Source organism: Artemia franciscana, chromosome 12, assembly GCF_032884065.1.
Source record: "Artemia franciscana chromosome 12, ASM3288406v1, whole genome shotgun sequence".
In the NCBI taxonomy this organism is placed as follows: Eukaryota; Metazoa; Arthropoda; class Branchiopoda; order Anostraca; family Artemiidae; genus Artemia; species Artemia franciscana.
The window spans coordinates 37,539,278-37,561,995 of NC_088874.1; the positions used below are offsets into that span (position 1 = coordinate 37,539,278).

Consider the following 22,718-nt stretch of genomic DNA (forward strand, 5'->3'; position numbering starts at 1 on the left):
TACATTACCAATACAAAATACCCTAATAATATGCAACATTTACCGCGGCTTAAAAAAACGCTCCAGAAATTATGATATACGATGAGATGTAAAGACTTAAGACTTATCCCATTCGCAAACTCTCTTTTCTTGAGAAATTTCATATTACTGGCTCCGCCGACTTCAGAATTCAACCAATGAGAAACCGTATTGGATAAATCTAGTGGCTCAGTATAATATAAGCCCCGCCTTTAACGTAGCAGCGCCATCGACAGCCAACTGTTCCTCATCTAGCGTTTAGTGTGATATCTCAAATTGTTTTGTCGACACTGTGACGGGGAAATTTTTGGGTGTGAATATACGATGATCATGACTTGTGCAGGTTGTGATCGGAATATACTTGATCGCTTTTTACTTACTGTATTAGACAGAACTTGGCATGCTGATTGTGTTAGATGCTTTGATTGTGGTGTTTCTCTTGCTGAGCGATGCTTTTCGCGGGACGGCAAGCTCTTCTGTCGCAGAGATTTTTTTGAGTAAGATTTTTTATGTTATTTTTGGCTAATTATGTTTAGTAATATTTATATTGTTACAGAATTCCATTATCTTGTCTATGAGTAAGGCCTAGTGAATGCAAATACAGAAGAGAGAATAATGAGGACTTTTTTCCCAAGACAGTGAACCAACAAAACCTATTTGAATATTTCGGCCCTTTATCTAAGGGCTGTCTTCAGCAAAGAAAATAATAAACAGTAACTAAACAATAATAAACAATAACTTTTATTGTAAGTGTGTTATTGTTTATTATTTTCTTTGCTGAAGACAGCCCTTATATATAGGGCCGAAATATTCAAATAGTTTTTGTTGGTTCACTGTCTTGGGAAAAATTCCTCACTATTCTCTCTTCTGTATTTGTATTATAGAAAGGCAGTGTGGTCTTCGTCATTATTTGCTTAGTGAATGGGCAAAAAATGAGCGGAAATTTTTGATTTTTCAGTAGGGACGAGAATCTAGCGTGGAAGCATGAGAATGTTTTGGGCCCAAATCTGCGAAGTCTGGATTACTTTGCGATTTTAATACAATTTCTTATAATTTCTATACAGTTTATCCACTGTTTGTGTTTGTCTGAAATTTCAACCGCCCCTCCTCCGAATAAAAAGGAATACGTATGTGCCTTAAGGAGTTTATCATTTGAATATATTTAGGTGTCAATATAAAAATAATTAATGAATTTGCTGTTGCATCCTACCTAGTGCTTTCTTTTGTGAGATTTTAGCCCCCTACAATTAGCACTTCAAGGTTGCTGTGGCCCCTCACAAGTACAAAATTTGCACCCATGCTGCAATAGCTACTTTTACGGTCAAAGTGATGTGAAAAGTGTAAGAGAAAGAACAGAAAAGGGGGGGGGGTGGTTTGGATCGCTTGAACTCAATAGTATTGAATGCAATTTTGAACCCATTCACAAAATCTTTTCAAATTGCCGAATTACTTAAAAGGAAGAAAACATAAATAATCATTTTGTAAAATTGAATAATCTAAAACACAAATGCGTAAACAAGCAAGCATAAAACATGTTAATACACATAGCAATATCAAATTACGTTTGAACAATTTGCAACTTTGTCATTTTTTTCTTTTTTATAATATAAATTTATATACATTTTGTATAAGTTCTGCTTTTGTATCAAATATTTGAAATTGACTAGTTAATAACACTTATCAATCTACTTTTGCGTCTGAAGGAAATTGTTTAATTCAAATTTAGATAGGATGAGAGTGGAAAGCGATATGATAATAAGAGCGATTTATTTATCTAGAACTTTTTTTGAAAGAAAAAAAAATCAAATTTAGATTTTTTGCTAGAGCCATAGCCATGATAACATCAGTCCGTTTCAGAAGGATTATTTCTTTTATTTTATTAATAAATGCCGTCCTGGCTGAGTGGTTGGCACGCTGACCCTAGTAAGGAGCGACCCGGCTATGTGGTAACTGAAACTGTTTGAGATTTTGATACCAATAGACATATCAAAGGAATCGGCTTTTTATGCTGATTTCAAGTATATAAATTTCATTAAGTTTAGCCTTACCCATCAAAGGTTAAGAGCCTGAGAAAATTTTCTGATTTTCAAAAAAGGGGAAAACCCTCCTAAAAGTCAAGTAATATTAATAAAATCATCATCATCAAAAGCACATCATCAGATTCAGTATATCAGAGAACAGTACTGAATAGGCTTCAAGCTCTTTTCTGCAAAAATGTGGAATTTTGTGTTTTTTGTCATAAGATAGATTACGAATGCGTGTTTATTTGATTGTTTTTGTCCCCCAGGGGTGGTCGTATCGATACAGTGTCCCTAGTATATAGGAAAATGGCTCACATGAACAGAAATGAAAAGTTCTAGTGCCCATCTTAAGCGGCCAAAAATTCGAGGGCAACTAGGCCCCCTCCCCTGTGCTTTATTTTCCCAAAATCTTCCGATGTAAATTTCGAGATAACCATTTTGCTCATTATAGTTGAAAGGCCTAACAACTATGTCATTTGAAAGTTCTTAAGCCGAACTGGCCAGACATGACACTGTCTTTTTTTTGTAGAGTTTTATCTCTCTTTGTTGTTTATAACTATGTCATTGGGTATAAAATTACCCCCCCCGCACAGTCCCAGGGGAAAATCTTTAAGTCATAAAATTTGCCCGCTGTTTACGCATAGTATTTGGTATTGGGATGCATGCATACATTTTCGGGTGGGAGAAGGGCAAACTTTCTGCTGTTTTTTTTCCACGGGGAGGGAAGTTTCCAAGGAATGAAATTGTCAGGGGAAATTATACACTGCAGGAACTTGCCAGTATTTTTATGCAAAATTCTTTTTATGTGTCTTCCTTTCTCTCTTCCGTCTCAATTTCAAGCACGGAGTGGTTAAGAGTAATTGCCCGGGGTATATTTTCACAGGGGTTGAATTGTCTAGAGGATATTTCCGTGGGGAGGGGGTTTCTCCGCGGAGGTGAGGCCAGATTTCCTTGTATTATTTTAAAAAAACAATCAGAAATTGAATAAAAAAAGCAAGCTTTTGAAAGTAAGGAGCAACATTAAAACTTAAAATGAACAAACATTATTACGTATATGAAGGGGGTTGCCCACTCCTCAACACCTCCCTCTTTACGCTAAAGTTTGAATTTCGCCCCAATTCCTTAAGAATAGCTCCTGAAACACAACAGGCGTTTAATTAGAACAATGAGACACTTCTTTATAAGCCCCCCCCCCCAAAAAAAAACATTAGTGTAAAGAGTGAGGCGTTGAGAAGGGGGCAACCCCCTCCATGTAAGTAATACTTTCTTAAGCATCAAGAAAGTATTGTGGTCTTCGTCATTATTTAGTACTTTCTGTTCTTTTTAAGTTTTAATGTCGCTCCTTACTTTCAGTTGAAATTTTATATTTGTTTAATCCCCAAATAGAGTCAGTCCGTAGTTGGTAAAGGATGCTGGAAATGACACTTATATTTTAGACTTTTTGACAAGCAGAGTCTTAACGTATCTATGAAGAATTCCGTGTAAGTTCCTCTGAAAATTCCCGAACACAATCTGGAAATTGCCTTACTAACAAAGAAGTAAATTTTCCACCTTCGGGATTCTTCAAACTTCGAGTCAAACGTCGGTTGACTTGACTGTGAGCTACCGCAGCTCGGGATCCAAAAGCAGTAGCTACAAAAAAGAGAAGTGTAGTATTTATAGGTTTGAAAAGTTGAAATAAAAAAAGAGTAATCATTGATGGTGAATTTAGCTTTTTATCCTTTAATGAAAATGTTATCCTACAAAAAAATAAACTGCTATTCTGAAGCTGTTGGCCAAATCTTTACTTTAGCTATAAACCTATGCTTTCCTGAGAATGAGTTTTGATCATTAAATGCTAAACTCATTTATCTAGGTACAATTTGATACTACAGCAGACACCATGAAGCCACATTTATATTGTTGGACTATATTTTCAGTTTCATTCTTAATTCTAACCAATAAAAGATTTGACTTGTAGCAATTCTATTTTGACGTATTCCACATTATTTAATTTATTTCTAAATGTCAGCTTAAATTCATCACCAATAGCTTATGATATAATCCAGAGAAACATAATAATAATATCTTACCCAACTTTAATTGTAATATTTGTAAAACCTTGAAAGACATATATAGCCTACAAGAACTTATAACTTAATAAAAACACCCAAAGAAGGACTTTGGAGATTTTGCGATTTGTGATTTTTTCAGCAAAAAAAACATGTCTGCTAAGAACAAAAAATTATTCGGAAACTGGGAAGCCAAATTATGACTGAAACATAGTACCTTTCTTCATTCAAAAATTTCACCGCGTTTGAATATTTAAGAAAGTAATTAAATATGTATAATCTAGGAATTAATATTATAATGCATTTTAAATACTGTAAGAAGTATATGCATTAAAGGAATTAGTACTTACATACTCAAGTATAATACTCAATACTTAAAAATAGTTAACACTAAATACTGAAAAATATTTAAAGTACAGGTAATTAAATAATATAAAATTATCTGCATTTGGAATGCTTTCACATCACTCTTGTCACCTGCGAGATTTTTGATCCATACTCTTTGAACTGTTGTGTAAAGTTAAAACTATACAACTAAGAATAGTCTGTATACTTTTGTTCATATATAGCTTCTTTTACCCAGCTTCAGAAGTAAAGAATTTTAAAGATAATTTCTTAGGCCATATTGGCCTGCCATAACATAAAGAAAGAAAACGATCAAAAATGGGGTTTTTAAAGGCCATTTTTCCGTGTTTTCGTCAATATTTTCATTTGGCCTTTAAAAACCCCATTTTTAAAAATGGGGTAATTCCATTAAAAGAAATCTAAATTCCATTAAAAGAATTTTAATGGATTATCAATAATTTTGAAAATAAAGGACCAACTGGGTTTTATTCATTAGGGCCTTGAAATTTAGTTAGGCTACTAACAAGGCAAACTCCAGATGCCAAGGGACTTCTGTCCACACTTATGCGATTCTAGCTGCAATGGTGGGCACCGCAAGGCAGCGGTTCTGCCCTCTGTGTTTGCTAAGGGTAAGTAGCCATAAATATAAGGACTTCGATAGTTTTCTACTTTAGACTGGAGTAATATTTTCGATAAAGAATTCCTTTCTGTTCCATGAACCGTCCAGCCCTACGACTACACCTAAGGTTTAGCTAATTGGAATAAATAGTTACAATTAAGTTAATAAAATGGTTTTAAAATAAGGTTTGTAGCCAATTCCTTTGGCTACATCCTACCGATTAGCTGAATCTGCCACATTTTGTTTTGTTTCTTATACTTACGAAAGTGTCATTTTTTTTCCAAAATGTATGTTGCTCCCTTTTCTCACTTGCAAAAGTAAGAACTTTTGTATAGCGCCTACCAAGAATGTATCTAGGATTTTTTTTTGGGGGGGGGGCTTTAGAAAACGGATGAAAATTTATTACTATTTATTTTTGTTACGTTTTTATTTTTGCTACTAGAAAAATACAAAAGAATATATCAAAAGAAACATCTTACACGTAAGAAAATAAGCACAAAACAGATATATGAAAAAGTCTTTCTCGTACATTTAATTGGCTATTATCAGCAGTCAAATACCTACAAAAATGTTTCGTCAAATATCCCTATCAATTTATTATTCTGTCAGTGAATGTGTTTACATTAAAAAAATAACATACTTGTAATGATACCGACGTTGGGGTTTGAATACCGTTTATATTACCACATCAGAATTATAAATAATTTAATTGACAATACGACTAATTACCGTTAAATTTAATATATGTCTATTTCCGTTGAATTGGCAATCATTTTATTATCCAATTAATGTGTATAAACGTTAATAAACATAACAAAGAGACATACGAGAAAGGACATACTCTCATAACAAGAGAGACTCGTACTTCTATATGTTTGGCTACATATATATTACCGCAGTTGGGTCAATAATTATTTAATTGCCAAAAACGTTGGCACACCAGAAAGTAAGTGATGACACTACGAACCAAGAATGCACTGACCCTTGCGGCAACGAGAAAGAATATCTTATGGTATTTTCGGAGATGTAACAACAGAGCTGGCCTTGCTAGACCAGGGAATGTCCGAGTCTGTTACTTCGATACATTAGGCATTTCATGGTCTTTTCCCAGGATTTTGATTCTCACCTAGTTGATGGAATTTTCATTTTGATTCCCCTTTTAGCTATATTTCATAGAGGGCTATATAAAAACTAATATTATATTTAAATTAGCTACTTAGAAATAATGTAGCCTCACTGAAATGGATACAATTTCATTTTACATGTTAAGATTCAGCATTCAAGATTCACGGTTTCGTTGACTTGTATAACATTCAGAGGGGGAATCTGAAATAGGCTTGGAACCTGAGTGCTACAGCTTCATAGAATATCCATTCATCTCTCATTTTCCCTTAATATGGTCTCCAATAATTCCAGAGGGGACTAAAATTATAGCTATATACTTGCTTTTTCTCCTGAAAAGAAAAAAAAAGCTGTCAGCTGAATCCAATCCGATGTATTGTCTTATTTTTTCAATATTTTTTTTTCCAAAACAAAACAACATCCGTAATTAATTTCATAGAAAAAAAAATAAGTTGTTGGTTGAATTTGAATGTCAAGATTCTCAATAGGAATCTATTCATTTGTTTTAAATAGTAAATAAATTTTATAAGTTGGTCAATAGGGTGAGTTAAAAGAGACTAAATGTTTGCTATTTATTTGCTTTTCCGTTTGAAAAAAGAAACTGCGAACATAAACTAACATCATGATGCATTTCATTTTTTTTCAAGCTTTAAAAAAAATATTGTGAACAGTTTTGCAGAAGAAACGATGGATGTCAGCTGCATTTAAATGTCAAGGGTCTCAATAGGAATCCATTCATTTGTTTTGAAGAGTAAATACATTTTTAAGTTGGTCAATAGGGGAGTAACCTTTATTCCATTTCTAATATTCGTGATACTTTTAAAACATAGTTTTCCATTTCTTTTCAACTCCTTCGTGATTTATCACATCGCGTGCACTATTTGACTGATTAGAGAGGGTAAGATTTTTCCATTTTTTCCGTCAGCAATTGATAGTTCGACTTAAAGCTAGCACGAAAAACTTTTTTCTGCTTTTTCTATAGTTTTTCCGTAGAACTTCGTAATTAGGCTTTTGTTATAAAATAAATCATTATTTTTGCTCAGTTTGTACTGTAAGTCGTAGCAGTTTAGGAAAAGGCTTTTTGTTTAATAGCCGTAATTTTTCTTTTCTTTTGGAAAAAAAGTATTAAAATTTTACAAATATTATTAAAACAAAAACACCTATTCAAACAGTTTTTAAAGCTCTAACAGATCATGAACTACAAAACAAACAATTATAGTGTTCTCTGGTTGTAGAATATATTTGTATGGCTTTGAATCTTCTCTGTAATTAAATGAAAAAAAAACAAGTTTTTTAACTGAAAGTAAGGAGCGACATTAAAACTTAAAATGAACAGAAATTACTGTGTATAGGCTATTATAGGGGCTTTTCCATTCTCAATGCCCCCCTCTTTACGCTAAAGTTTGACTCTTTCTCTCAACTTTATTTTTTTTAAAAGGTAATTGGGATATCGCGGGGGAAGGGGCCTATTCCTGAGGCCTCCCATGGACACGTCCCTGGATGAAGGTGATAACCTGAAAATCAAAACCGAATTTAACCTTTTTAACCCAATCTATATGGTTTCACTTACAGGTCTTATGTTAACCCTCTTTTAAGTTAACCCTTTTATGTTAACCCTGCTTTTTCTACAGTTTTTCCTGTAGAACTTCATAATTAGGTTTTTGTTGCAAAATAAATCATTGTTTTTGCTCAGATTTTACTGTAAGTCGTAGTAGTTTTGGAAAACGCTTTTTTTTTAATAGCCATATTTATTCTTTTGTTATGGGAGATAAGTATTAAAAAGTTAACAAATGTAATTAGAACAAAAACAACTATTCAAACAGTTTTAAGGCTCTAACAGATTGTGAACTACGAAAAAAACAATAGTATTCTCTGGTTATGGAATATATTTGTATGGCTTTGAGTCTACTCTTTAATTCCGTCATAGTATACGTAAAACACTTAAATTTATTACTGTTTTTTTTCACCTTGGGAATCTGGTTGAAAATCACATCTCGGTGCTTTTTCTGGTGGGGAAGGGGGGCTACAAAAATCATTAAGGAGTGACAATTAAAAATATAATTAGATATGATGATTTAAATAGCAAATTCTTAGAAATTCAAGAGAATTGGGATTTCGCGGGGGAAGGAGCCTAGTCCTGAGGCCTCCTATGGACGCGTCCCTGGAAGCAGGTGATAACCTGAGAATCAAAACCGACTTTAAGCTTTTCTGTCACCCGTATTATTTATGACCTTTAACCTAATCTCTATGGTTTCACTTACAGGCCTTATGTTAACCCTCTTTTAATGCAAACAAATTCCAAGTGTTTCTTTATCCCCGTATAATCCTATAAGCAAAATGAAATGTTGACACCCTTAACAGGACCCTAAGTTCAGTTCTCAGTGATCCTCAAAATAGCGAACAAGTCAAAAAGCAGATGGTCGGTGTCTTTTTCTTTGTTTCAAAGGGTGCGTGGGGTTAATCTACCCAGAATGTTAGACTTAATGCTGCTGTGCCAACATTTTTGGCTGAAACATAAATAAGCTGCTTACACTGAGTTGCCAGTTTTCTAAGACGAGGGGTAGGTCCTTTTTTGTTTTATGGGTTGTATGCAGAAGCGTGTTATGGAATAATTTTTATGTTTAATTAAAACATATCAACAGAGAAACATAGAATGCAATATCCCTTTGCAAATACTTTTATGTAAGAGGTTTATCCAGAAACTTAAAATTTTACCCAGGAAGCCTAATAATAGTCTAATGCAAAAATAACTACTTTTCAAAATCTAAAAGAGAACAACTTTGTTTCAGTTTATGATTTTTTATTTTAAAATACGAAAAGAGGTATTACTTAAAAATTTAGGCGGAGATTTTTCCTTCAGTACTCCTCTCCCCCTTTCAATGGACCCCCTCCCACCAATGGATGCTATCAAGGGGACCTTTTTTTTTAATCAACGTTGACTGTCGAAGCCTTTTTTAATTCCCCCAATCCTGCCATAGTGCTTGTTAGTGCTGTTGACATTTGTTGCGAATATAATTTTATTTAAAAGCATGATAAAAATATTCCTTAAAATCGATTATACTAAGACATTTAAAATTCACTGCAATGAAATTATATTGAATAGCCAGTAGGGCCATGGGGTTTTGCGAACTCGATGGCTACTTTTTTGACACCACCAGTGGAGGCTTCTTTAGGTTTCTTTACCAAAGCTGTCTGTCTACGCCTTTTTAATTACACTCTCTACTTCTATACCGCTTATGGCCCTAGTAATACAGACCTTCTTTTCAATTCACCTCGTGGCAATGGCTATCCACCTGCTTGCTCGTCGTAACAACTTTGCTATATTAGCTGGTATAATTTGGGCTAACTAATCTATGGGCTAGTCAAACTAGCAAACAAATGCATCGATTATCCCAGCCCGTCCACAAGCCCATCCATTGATTATCCTGATTAGCCCAGGGGAAAGAAGCTAGAGTCATACTTGTGGTCCGGAAAAAAAGTTGTTGAGCATTGGGTTTTATCATTTATGGCAAACAGGACAAGGAGACCCGCTTATCAGCTTTCAAATCGTGCACACAAGGTGGTGTGAAGCCTATCTAGAGGAAGTTTGCCTTGAGTTGTGAGCGAATGGGCACCCATTTTCTGCCACCTGGTGTAAGTCATGGAGCGTTGAGTTTTCCACAACTTCCTCTGCGCATGGCATAGTCCCGCCACGCTTGGTACAGTCCTCACAGTGCTTGGCACATACCACCGGGTGTACGTGATTCTGAAGTTGTGATACCTCGGGGATGAAAAGAGGCGCGGCATGGTAGAAGTCTGCCGTTTATGGTGGATAAGTAGCACTCCGAGATGTACACTAGGTGGTAAATGGTGAGCAGCCCCTCTGAGGAAAGCTTAAACAATTCCTATAAACCGTGTGGAACCAAAATTACGACTTAACAAGCTGATTACTTATCATTGCCATATTGATACAGATCTGGGAATATTTCTGTTTAAAACTCTAGAGTATTACCAGGAAATCTACAAGTTTATTTAAAGTCAAATCGAACCTTCAGAGGTATTTGAAAGGTAAAATTTATTGGCTGGACTTTTTTTCATGCCTTTAAATTTCCTTCCAAATTGAATCTTGCAGATCATTGAGAGCTTCCCTCCCATGATTTGCTTTTGATTAGGGCGCAAGAAAAATATGGTTATAGGAATGTTTCCCTCCCATGATTTTGCTTTTGATTAGGGCACAAGAAAAATTTGGTTATAGGAATGAGATTCTGGGAATGTTTCTTTCTAAAACTCTAAAGTATTGCCAGGAATATCTACAAGTTTGCTTTCGAATATAAGGAAAATCTGCAAGTTTGCCATGATTTTGCTTTTGATAAGGACGCAAGAAAAATATGGCTCTAAATCCCCAATTTTTTAAAAGCTATCTATTTAGTATAAGAATTTTTTTTTCATTTAGTTAAAGAAGCCATTTCATTTGTTTTTATCGAATGGGAGAGACAAAAATTTTGCATGTATGAGGGAAATACTCCAGAAACACATGAGTTTCTAGATTGTTTCGCTCTTATGTCGAGCTTTCTCGAATATTTTTTTAACCTTTAAAAAAGGCTATCTCTATTGAAAAAACGTTTACATACATAACTTTCCATTCTATATAAAAGCTCTCATTTCCTATAAACTTTTTATAGGTTGAAATGTCTCAAGAAAAGTTTACGATTCAAACAAACAGACCTTTAAAGTTTCAAGCTCGACAGGGCACAAACCTTTATTAGCTTCTCTACTGGTCCGTGAAGCGAGGCGGCAAGCTTAGAAGAAACTGACCGACTAGGTCCTCATGGAATGTGACATCCAAAAATATCGAGTTGCAACCCATGGTTTTGGGTTGCAAAGACTTGAGCTTGAAAAAGGCTAAAGGTTTCATGTTTCCTCTTGACATGCGCTAAGATGGACATATACCACGAAGAACTGGTTCGAAACGGCAAGAGCTATTTCACCACTTGAGAAAGCAAATATAAAAAACATTTGCATTTTGCAATAGCTATTTAATTAGTTTAGATTATGTTTTTTTTGCCAAAAATGGAAACATATCAGCTATTTCTTTAAATAAACGTTTATGTTAGGGGTAAACTACTGGAGGTGCTGGCGTGAACTGCCCCACTGGGGCACTCAAATCTGGCAAATACTTCAGTAAAATGCACAGATTAAGCGACCTGAATTACAAAACGTGTAATACAAAATAGAATTTAAAAGCACAAAAGCCGTAGAATGTAAAAATTCAACAGTCAAATAAAGTAAATTGAAGTTCAAATAAGCTCTGCAAATGCTTAGAAATTCATTGACTCCATTTTAATTGAGCTGAAGTAAAAATTAGGCTTAAAATCAAAAATTTGTTATGTTGTTTTTTAATTAATCTTTTTCTTTATTAAACAAATGTACAGATAAGTAAAATGTACAGATTCAGTAAAATGTATGATCAGTAAAATGCACAGATTAGGCAACTTGAATTACAAAACGTATAAAAAAAAAAAAATAGAATGTAAAAGTAGAAAAGCCGTAGAATGTAAAAAATCTATAGTCAAATCAAAATAAAGTAAACTGAAATCCAAATTAGCTTTACAAATACTTAGAAATTCATTGACTCCATTTTAATTCAGCTGAGTAAAAAGTAAGCTTAAAATCAAAATTTTATGTTACTTTTTTAATTAATCTTTTTTTATTCAACAACTTCGGAAGGACAAAATGAGTGTAGCCTAATTTATCATAGATTGCAGCAGTACCTGCAATCTACCAAAGAAGGAATATAGATATGTAAGCTATAATTTAGATACTCTCTTAAAATACCCCTCTCAAGAAAAAGAAAGAACGCAATGGGAAAGTTAGGTCAAAAAGGAAAGCACGAATAATAAGAATGAACCTTATGGTTTTCCTTTCTCAAAATGGATACATAGAAAGTTTAAAGCATTTTCAAATATTAAATGCTTTCATGTGTAGGAAATGTTTGGGTTGGTACAATGGACACATGAACAAAGAATTCTGAAAAATATCAAAGATAGTACCAACAAAAAAAAATTTAATTAAATCATAAAAATTAAATTAGTTGATTGATTATTCCATCAGATGAGTATACACTGCCGTCGGACTAGTCTAAGGAAGCAAATGTAACTAAAAAGAAACGATTTTTTTACTTGTAAAATTAAGGTATAAGTCATTTTTAACAAATTAATTCGTTTGCTTCGTGAAAGTAATTCCTACTAAAATTCTAATAATATATTTTACATTATATTTTAAAAACTATTTCTGAAATCTTCCTAACTTTTATACTCCTTGCTTTTGATTGGGTCTTCTCTATTTTCTGTACCTTTTATTTTCTGTTTCTTTTTGCCTGATTTCTCAATTCGTATTTTTTTTATTCTTTGTTGTTTTTTTTCCTGTATATTGGGCAATTTATTGTACTTTTTTTCTGGTGTTTTATTATCGTATTTTCAGGCGTCAGTCAGGCCAAGGTTCATGGGCCAAATAACCGTTTTGAGTTTATAAAAGCCGATTTATGTCTAATATGAGTAAAATGATCTGTTTGATTAACTTATCTCCCTCTTTCAACCCTAATTATTAAAAATAAAATCAGTATAAAGCCTTTTTCCGTCTTCTTAATTTTTCTTTGCAATTCTTTGGTAGATGATAGAGACAGAATTATTAATTAACAAAACTTATTAGTAGTATTCAAGGGAAAATTTAAAATAGAACCTTGAAATGTAGACAAGATTTAAAGATTATTTATGAACTTCAAACTAAGCATAAAATTAGAATAAAAATCGCTAAAACACAAAAGTCGTCAACAGTCATTTCTTTAATGAGAGAATCCGCTCTTGGAATCCATCATCTTTTTCATAACAATGTCTTGAATCTTTGAAAAAAAAAAAAAAAACTCCAAACACCCCTAACAAAAAAGATGACCACTGTAACCAGGGTTGCCACCCGGTGAAACAAAAAATCATTAGGTTTTAAGGATTTTTTGGTTGACATAGTGATTTTCTTTCATAATCTAATGATTTTTCGTTTAGGCAATATAAAAAATCACCAGAAATAGTGATAAATAACTAGGGGTGACAATCCTGCTTGTAACCCAAGGGGAACACAAATAGCATATAAACTAAGACTACTCAGAAAATAAATGGCAACAGAGCAAGAAACTCATAAACACTGGATTATTTGTCAGTCTCTAGGTTGAACTGGTAGAAAAAATTCGAGCAAATTTCAAAAAATAGCATAAATACTGAACTAGCAGGAAAACAAAACTTATGTTTGCACTAATATTTCTTTTTGCTATGACAGACCTATATTTTTTTTAGGTAGGTTTCTGTCCTGTCCTGATATCAATAAGTACTTAGTGAATTATAAATCACAGTGTATGTATCACAATCACAATTATTGTAGTGAATTATAATGGTTTTAAGCTAATGTAATCCAGTCTTGTGAAATACAATATTTTCATTTTTTTTTCTAGTCGGTTCGGAACACGTTGTGCTGGCTGTGGAAAAGGAATTGCGCCAACGGATTTTGTGAGAAAAGCAAGGGATAAAGTATTCCATTTAAAGTGTTTTGTCTGTGGAGTTTGTAGAAGGCAGCTTTCTACTGGTGAAGAACTTTATGTACTAGATGAGTGTAGATTTGTCTGCAAAGACGACTATCTCGGCGGCAAAGGAATGGCGGGTAACTATGTTTTTAATTGGTAGAAAAAAATCATACCGTATACTCTTTTGTGACATTGAGAAATTGCTCCCCCCCCCTCTACAAAAGCCTAAGTTTACTTCCCCCACCTAAAAATAAACCACCCCTGAAAGTTTCACTTATTCTCCTAGCTGTGACAGAAAACAGAGTGGGATTACCAAAACATTGGGAATGATCATCTATGATAAGATAAAATTCACCCCCCCCCTTGACTGAATATTTTATCCATCTGCATAAGTTGAATAGTTACATGACAGTTTTTTCTCCACAAATGCAATTTTTTTTTACCAAAATATGAATATATCCATAATATTTTATTGTTAACCGACGGAAAGAGCAAACCTAGTGTCAGGCTTGAAGCCATGTAACTGGGTTTCATTTCGTTTTCTTGTCCAATGTTTTCAGTTCCTTGCTTAGTTTGTTAATTAAATAAAAAAAACAAGTTTTTTCAACTGAAAGTAAGGAGTGACATCAAAACTTAAAACGCACAGAAATTACTTCGTATATGAAAGGGGCTGCTTCCTCATCAACGCCCCGCTCTTTACGCTAAAGTTTGACTCTTTCTCTCAATTCTTCTTTTTAAAACAGTAAAAAACTTTAGCGTAAAGAGCGGGGCGTTGATGAGGAAGCAGCCCCTTTCATATACGAAGTAATTTCTGTGCGTTTTAAGTTTTGATGTCACTCCTTACTTTCAGTTGAAAAAACTTGTTTTTTTTATTTAATTTGTGAACGTTTTTGAATCAATGCATGTTTTGATTTTGGCTCTCCGCAGAGGAATAATCAAAACAAAATTTGCATATTTTTTTTTTTGGCTCAATGGCTTTCTCATAATTTTGATCGAATGATTTTGAGAAAAAAAGAGCGGGGGACGAAGCCTAGTTGTCCCCCGATTTTTTGGTTAATTAAAAAGGCAACTAGAACTTTTAATTTTTTACGAATCTTTTTATTGGTAAAAGATTTACGTAACTTATAAATTAGCTTACGTAAAGAACTTTTGTATTCTCATGTTTTTAGTACATATATGAGGAGATTCGCCCCATCGTCAGTACCTCGCTCTTTACACTAAAGCTTAAATTTTGTCCCAATTCATTAAGAATGACCCCCTGAATCACAAAAGCCGTAGAATAAGTAGTTGAAATTACCGAAAATACTTTAGCGTAAAGAGCGAGGTATTAGAAGGAGGTGAGCCCCTCATATGGGTAATAATTTCTGTTTGTTTTAAGTTTTATTGCTGTTCCTTACTTCCAGCTGAAAAAGCTTTTTCACTTTTATTTTTTAATTGTTTTTTTTTAAATAATGCTAGTAAATCCTGCTCTCCCTTCATGGAAATTTTCTTCTCCCATTACAAATTCTCGAAGGAAAGTTCCCCCAGAATATCCCCCTCTTCTTAACCCCTCCCCCAAACCAAAAAAATCCACCTGAAAACGCCTGTATACTTCCCAATAACCATTACTATATGTAAGCACAGGTTAAAGTTTGTAACTTGTTGCCCCTCCCACGGGGACTGTGGGGGAGTAAGTCGTCCCCAAAGACATAGTTATAAGGTTTTTCGACTACGCTGAATAAAATGGCTATCTCAGAATTTTGATCCGTTGACTTTGGGAAAATAATTTGCGTGGGAAGGGGCCTAGGTGCCCTCCAATTTTTTTGGTCACTTAAAAAGGGCACTAGAACTTTTCATTTCCGTTAGAATGAGCCCTCTTGCAACATTCTAGGACAACTGGGTCGATACGATCACCCCTGGGAAAAAAAAACAAAAAAACAAAAAAACAAAAAAACAAATAAACACGCATCCGTGATCTGCCTTCTGGCAAAAAATGCAAAATTCCACATTTTTGTAGATAGGAGCTCGAAACTTCTACAGTAGGGTTCTCTGATACGCTGAATCTGATGGTGTGATTTTCGTTAACATTCTATGACTTTTAGGGGGCGTTTCCCCCTATTTTCTAAAATAACGTAAATTTTCTCAGGCTCGTAACTTTTGATGGGTAAGACTAAACTTAATGAAACTTATATGTTTAAAACCAGCATTAAAATGCGATTCTTTTGATGTAGCTATTGGTATCAAAATTCCATTTTTTAGAGTTTTGGTTACTATTGAGCCGGGTCGCTCCTTACTACAGTTCGTTACCACGAACTGTTTGATGACTGAAAACGAGCTGTAGAAAACTAAACAGGAAATAGATAACTTCGAAGACCACACTGCCTTTCCATGACGAAAGTAAAACAGTTCAAAATAGGGATGATACCTTTTTATTGACAGTGAATAGATATAAAATTATTTAACTGGATATTTCGAACATATATACAGCAGTTCATCATCATCAGTAAATGTCTTTTAGTTTTACTGCTGATGATGAGCACTGTAGGCTATATGTGTTCGAAATATCCAGTTAAATAATTTTATATCCATTCAATGTCAACAAAAAGGTATCATCCCTATTTTGAACTGTTTTACTTTAAACAGGAAATGTTTGAAATTATATGATGGATTTTAGCGAACAGTTATGATAATCGCTCAGTCAACTAAAAGAGATAATTTTAAAGTCTCAAAAACGGGAATGGATGAAAAATTCATCTGACCATTGTTAGAAAGTTTGAAATATAATAATTCAAAAAAGACTTATCTGAATTTCTAATAAGGAATTATCGAAATAATTCAGTCGAGACTTATTTGAAGAGGAGATTTAGTTCCCCTTTGCTACCTGAGTAGTCTCATACGAGGTGGCACCTAAGGACCAACTTTCCTGAAGAATCAAGACTGTTAGCATGTTATATTTACTTTCCCATTTTTCCAAACACTTCGCAGTTTACCTCCCTCCCCCCTCTCCGAAATATGATTATGTGTGTTCTAGCTCTTTCGTACAAACTTGCGTATTTTCACTGCTCGCAAACTTACTTTTAATTATGTATTTATCACTATTCTTATTTACTCAACTGTAAAGACAGAAAAATGAATAGATATGAGATCTTCATTAATTGGGGTCTATTTATTCCATTCTTCCATTGCAGAAACTTCACTTTAAAATTTAGCCTAACTCGCGGTGAAATCTGATCTCAAAATTTTGCAAAATCTCACCACTTATCTTTTTCTATTTCTACATACGCAATGGCCGATTTCGAAACTTCAATTTGTTTTACTTTTCTATGTATCCACCTTTTATTAACAGTAGTGACCTGGATTGCAAAAATTGCCATTATGCTAAAAAAAAAAAAAAAAAAATTAGCCAAGATAAAAGCAGGAGAAATCAAAAATTTCTCAACAAGCTTTTTCTCAAAAATCACCAGGACAACTTGCTCTCTGAAGACTTCTTCCCCATATCTTAGCCTAGGCTATAGGAAAATTATATTCAGTAGCCTATAGTATTTTCATCTGCAATCAGAAAGCAAAACTACTCAAAAAAGAGAAATTACAGGAATCCATGACTTCTAATATTAGATCTCAGCAACCCCCCCCTCCAAAAAACACAGCAATAAGAAATCATAAGAAAACCGAGTCTCAGTACATGTCTTCAACTATGGTACTTTACCTCGGCAAATTCCAAAGCAAACATAAATCTTAGAAATGCTTAATTCGGTCTTTTTTGGGTTGTTTCTTCAGGCAAAAATTGCATAAGCCAGACAAGGACAATTTGTTGAACCGTGACCAAGTGACTTGGCTATGCTTTGAGTCCAAAATTATTAGTAGTTGCTTTCAAATGGCCTAAGCCGGCTTTGCGGTTTACCCTACCTTAGGGGTCTCCCCTATTCATCGCACCAGCAGGGAGCCCCATCACCACCATGACCTTTTTGGTCATTATTCTTGTATCATTGTCACTGGTGTATACCTGAAGTATATCAAAATCTCTTTAAACTCATCAAAACTGCAGGGACAGTAGGCTGGTTATAGTCGAACTCGGCGGCGAAATAGATCATAGTTTGAGAGGTATGAGATATATAGGCTGTTGGACAAAGTAGATTTGGCTCGCGGCCGTACAACTCGACCACACGAAGTAAGGAATAAAACAGGGATACACTTGCTACATAGGAATTTGACGACAAATTTGATAAAAGTGGGAGCTCTGATGTCTAGCGTGATGACCAAAGTTGGTCTATGGCATTTTAAGTGAGAAATAGTATGACTAAGGAAGGTATTTACAAAGGAATATTTAGGGGGTTTATTAATTTTTAGGAGGCATTGAGAAAGGCGTTTATTAAAGAAAAATTATAATTAAAAGAAAAATATGCCCAGAAGTCCAAGAAAATTTAGTTCTTTGATGGGAGAAGGCTTTGTCCCTCTGAACGTCCCTGATTTGAGAGGCAGTAGGAACTAGTACGAGGTTCCTGGATAAGGAACTATTTGGATGAATAAATTAGAGATCAGAGTTTCTCGGATATATCGTGAATGGAATAGTATTTAGATATGGGCCATTAACACTGTAGCCCTCCTCTACTTTCAAATAGAGTACTTTTGGAAGTACTTTGGACTTAGAAGATTCAATGTCAGGGTATCCGTTATAGTTTATAATAAGTTTATTAACCACTGTTCCTGGGACAAATATTTGTATTTAAATGTTTTTGCTTTTATTTTAATATCTTTGAGTTAGTCACGAAAGTAACAATTTTTCATAATGATACTAGAATCCTATAGATAATTGAAAAAAAAACTTTTTCACTTTTTTATAGGCTTACCTGAAAATGGAAGAATTAAAATTTAATTGTTAATATGAAGATTTCTTAGGCATTTAATCATAATTGAGCGGTTACAAACTATGTTGAAGAAACTCTATATCATAAAAATATTTTCATCATTTTTTTGATGAACCCGAGATAATTGACCTAATTGAGCCCTTACAAACTGTAGTGAAAAAAAAAACTTAAAAAATATTTTCGTCGAAGTAATGACTTAATCATATATACCTTAATAAAATTAAACCCTTGAAAAAAAATTACAGTCTACGTTTGTGCCAATTCCTCTGTATAATCTTTAAAAGTAGTGTGAAGTAATTTTTATTATTTCTCTTGAACTAAACAGTACGAATTTAATAAGCAAAAAAAAAATAATACATAAGACACAAAATTTTAAAGTTCTCTTTGTGAAACTTCAGATTTGCTCATTATCACTTAATATTTGAGCTTTAAATATTAACTTTAAGATTACAAAAATAATTGACCGTAATTGAACGCTTACAAACTGTAGTGAAAAGAAAACCTAAAAAAAAATATTTTCATCGAAGTAATGACTTAATCATATATACCTTAATAAAACCAAACCTTGCAAAAAAAATAATTACAGTCCACGGCTGTGCCAATTCCTCTGCATCACCTTTAAAAACAAAACAAAAATGAAAAGATAATAATTTCTTCATAGCTAACGTGCAATACATGATAGGCAAAATCTTAGTTTTATTGTCCAAGGAGTAACTTTTGAAGTATGCAACTACGTGGCTCATTTTAATATTTTATTTTACTACCTTTACACAAGTTTATGCGTTTGTAAAGTGTTTAAACCATGGTAGTAAGGTTGGCCGAATGTAAATACTTGGCTACCGGTATTTCTTGGTCGGATTTATTACTGGTCATAAAAACGAACGTTAAGATTTGTATCGTTGCGGATTTTTATGCTATAAAGTTGTTAACCCAGGTGTTCCTTAGATAGTTATACAAGAACTAGGAAATAATACCTCTTGTAACTTCCTATGATGATTTTGGGTTATGTTTAATTGCTTAAATATTCTCATAAGTGAATAATTTAGCATGAAAGCATATTTTTTATGTCTCTATTTGCGAGAGTTTAAGAGTAGAAAGAGATAATCCCCTTTCAATGACAGTCTATCTATGGAGGCTATGATAAGATATTCCATGTTGGCGCCACTACACCCCTGGAGGCTCTAATATTTTATCAAAATAATTAATTAAGCTTGCTTCTGGGAAAAAGCTAAAGTTTGGTTTCAATTTTCTTTAAACTAAGAGAATTATCAGCAGGGCCGTATCCAAGACTTTTTCAAGGGTGGGGGGGGGCTTTACAAAAATAAAAACTTAGAAAACACACAAAAATATGTTTATATTCATTTTTGATACGTTTTTACGGATCGGGCAAACATTTTAGGGGAGGGGGTTCAAACCCCCTAACTCCCCTAAATACGACCTTGATTGTAAATATTAAAATAGTTACTTTAAAGATGCGAAATTTCCCAGATATTAAAAATTATGTTATATGAAAATTATTCGAAGCTAATAGTATTCATAATAGTCGCGAGCCTTTGAGTAGGTGCGTACGCTTTAAATTTCTATGACTTAAAAACCCTTTAATTGGGCGCGTCCATTGAAATGAACCTCACAATAAAATCTGTATAATACTGTATAATTGTACTTATGATTTTATCTTCTATGACACAAAAATTATGAAGCATGTAAAGTTCCTCAAATAATTATCAAAGGACTCATGCAGGGTCATACCCAGAAGAGGGGTACAGTGTTTCACCCCCTACCCAAGACTTTTGTCCAACTCGTAAAAACATAACAAAAATGTAAATTAACACATTTTTGATGCTTCTTTTAAAGTTTTGTTTTACCCCCCCCCCGGAGTAAATCCTGGATGTTCCCTTGGACGTAAGTGTACTTGACTCCCTATCTACGGAGCTATTTCTGTTGCTTCCTCGCCCCACCCTCCAATCTGGCTCTACGTCAGCTTCTCCTCGCCTTTATAGTCTACGCTGAATTTTTTTTTGAAATACGGCTTTTGGAGACCTTTCTTCCTAAAAATCCTACAGTTGTTCCTAGAACTTCGTGTTTTTTCTATGCGAAAACAACTTATGCATGTTCGTTTTTGTCAAATTGGAGCCTTCTCTCCTTTCAATCTAGAGAGGAAGAATAAATCTTTCTGAAGCAGGTTGACAAAATCGAATCTAAAAATCTTCTGAAGTTTTAACGTCGTGCTCAATTGAGTCTTAGCTTTACACATTTACAAAGATATTAAAAAAAAAAGTTTTCCCAAAAAGGATATGCGCTTTTTTCACCGCCAAACACTAGATATGTTCTTTTAGAAGACAATTTGATTAAGTGTCTTTATAAATTCTGTTTAAAAAATACTCTATTCTTAACGAGTAAATAAACGCCCAAAAATTTTGAGAACCTTAAACAAAGAAAATTTGAGTGTCAAGATTTAATCTAGTACCAAATGTCCCTCTTGGGATTTTCTCCAAACTTTTTTTGTGAAGTTCGTTAGATTGACCTCTGAGTGATTCAAATATCCTAGTTTAAGTTTTAAGGTATATTTGGATCTTTTTTAAATTTGTAGTCTGTAGTTAGTACGAAGAGGACCCAGAACAAGCCCATGAGCTAATGCTTAGGGAAGGGAATTATGTTCTAAGTGATGATATATATCATTTTATTTAAGGATCTTGCCCTTTTTATGTGGACAATTATTGTTTGTCTAAGGAGGGTGTGTGAAGAGCATAAATTAAATTGCCCAATTCAATGGTAATTAAAAGAATTCCTTCGGCTGCATTAAATCTTACCTCACATAACGAAATACGTTCCGCAGAATATACTTCAGCTTCGGTTGTCAGAAAGATATTCGTCAAGTGTCATACCCTGGTGAGATGGTTCTTTAGGGACCTTTCGGCCTAACGTCTGTAATAATTATAGCTTAGGTCTAGTTTGTACCGGTACTTAAATTTTACTTTTTTGGGGTTTCGTTTCATACAAATTATACCCTTATTAAAGATATCGCGTTATTAGTGTGATTTTGACCACTACACGTTGTCATTAAAAATTCGACAGGATCTATTGGTATTCGGGAACAGAGCATTTGGCTTTAGCAATTCCAAAGGCGGTATGTTACACATTATAAATTTCATAAGAGAAAAGAAAAAATTTAGCTTTGGGGTTTTTGATAAGCCGATGTTTGCACAAAAAAGGTTTTAATTTTGCCTTCAAATTAGACAAAGCAAAGTGTTTGGGTCAAAAGCTAAAAATTCTGTATTTAGAAACGAAATATTAAAAAAATTTTGAAAAATAGAACCATATTATCACAAGGCACAAACTGGATACAGAAACGTATATTGAATTAATAAGCCAATAATATTTCGTTTATTTGGCTTAATTGTAAGTACCTTTGACAAAAAGGGCCATATAACGCGTTTAGAATTCCCGCAATCATATTGTTGCATATTTTTATTGTTTCTTTGATGTTATAAAAGTTGAAGGGATATAAAATTTGGAAATAGTTGTCTAGAGAGTATGAAAAGGGTGAAAGGATCTGATTTTTTGTGTTTAAAAACAGGATATATTGAGGATTTTTATCAAAAGAAGGGAGGTGGGTCACCAAAACTTTTATCGGGGAAGATCTACAAAAATCGGTTTACTTTGGAGGCTTCATCGGTATTTTTGAGCATAATATTTAGGGGAAATGGGAGTCAAACCTGGTACGCCTCCCCCTGTATACGCCCCTGGTTTGAACCATATTAAGGTCTTCAAATACAAAAGATTCATGCTTTCAAATTCTGGTGTAGGCGCAATTCTTTTTTTTATATAGGAACGACAGATATTGAAACATTCAGAAATCTATCTTAATGATGAAACTAATGTTTTTCTATATATTTCTCCAGCGTTTATCACTTTACGTAAAGTACCAAGGACTTCAAAAGGATCCTCCACTCCAACCTGGACCAAAGTTAGGTCTATTCTTTCCGTAAGAATATGATATTCTAAGGTTCTTTTGGTTATTCAAAATCATAATCATAATGACCTAGTCATGATGGCTTAAGTAATGTTTTTCTATATGTTTTTCCAGCGTTTATTACTTTGCGTAAAGTACCAAGGACTTCAAAAAGGACCCCCCCCCTAACCCGGACCAAA

At 33.8% G+C, this 22,718-nt stretch overlaps 1 protein-coding gene across 1 annotated transcript in view; it reads left to right on the plus strand.

Moving 5' to 3' along the window:
• Positions 1–277: 277 nt before the first annotated feature.
• Positions 278–22,718, plus strand: part of LOC136034075 (LIM/homeobox protein Lhx5-like) — a 63,162-nt gene continuing 40,721 nt past the window's right edge. Inside the window, exons 1-2 of the mRNA XM_065715195.1 lie at positions 278–515; positions 13,654–13,859. Coding sequence (XP_065571267.1) covers positions 343–515; positions 13,654–13,859 — 379 coding nt within the window. The 5' untranslated portion in view covers positions 278–342. The remainder of the gene's footprint in view (positions 516–13,653; positions 13,860–22,718) is intronic.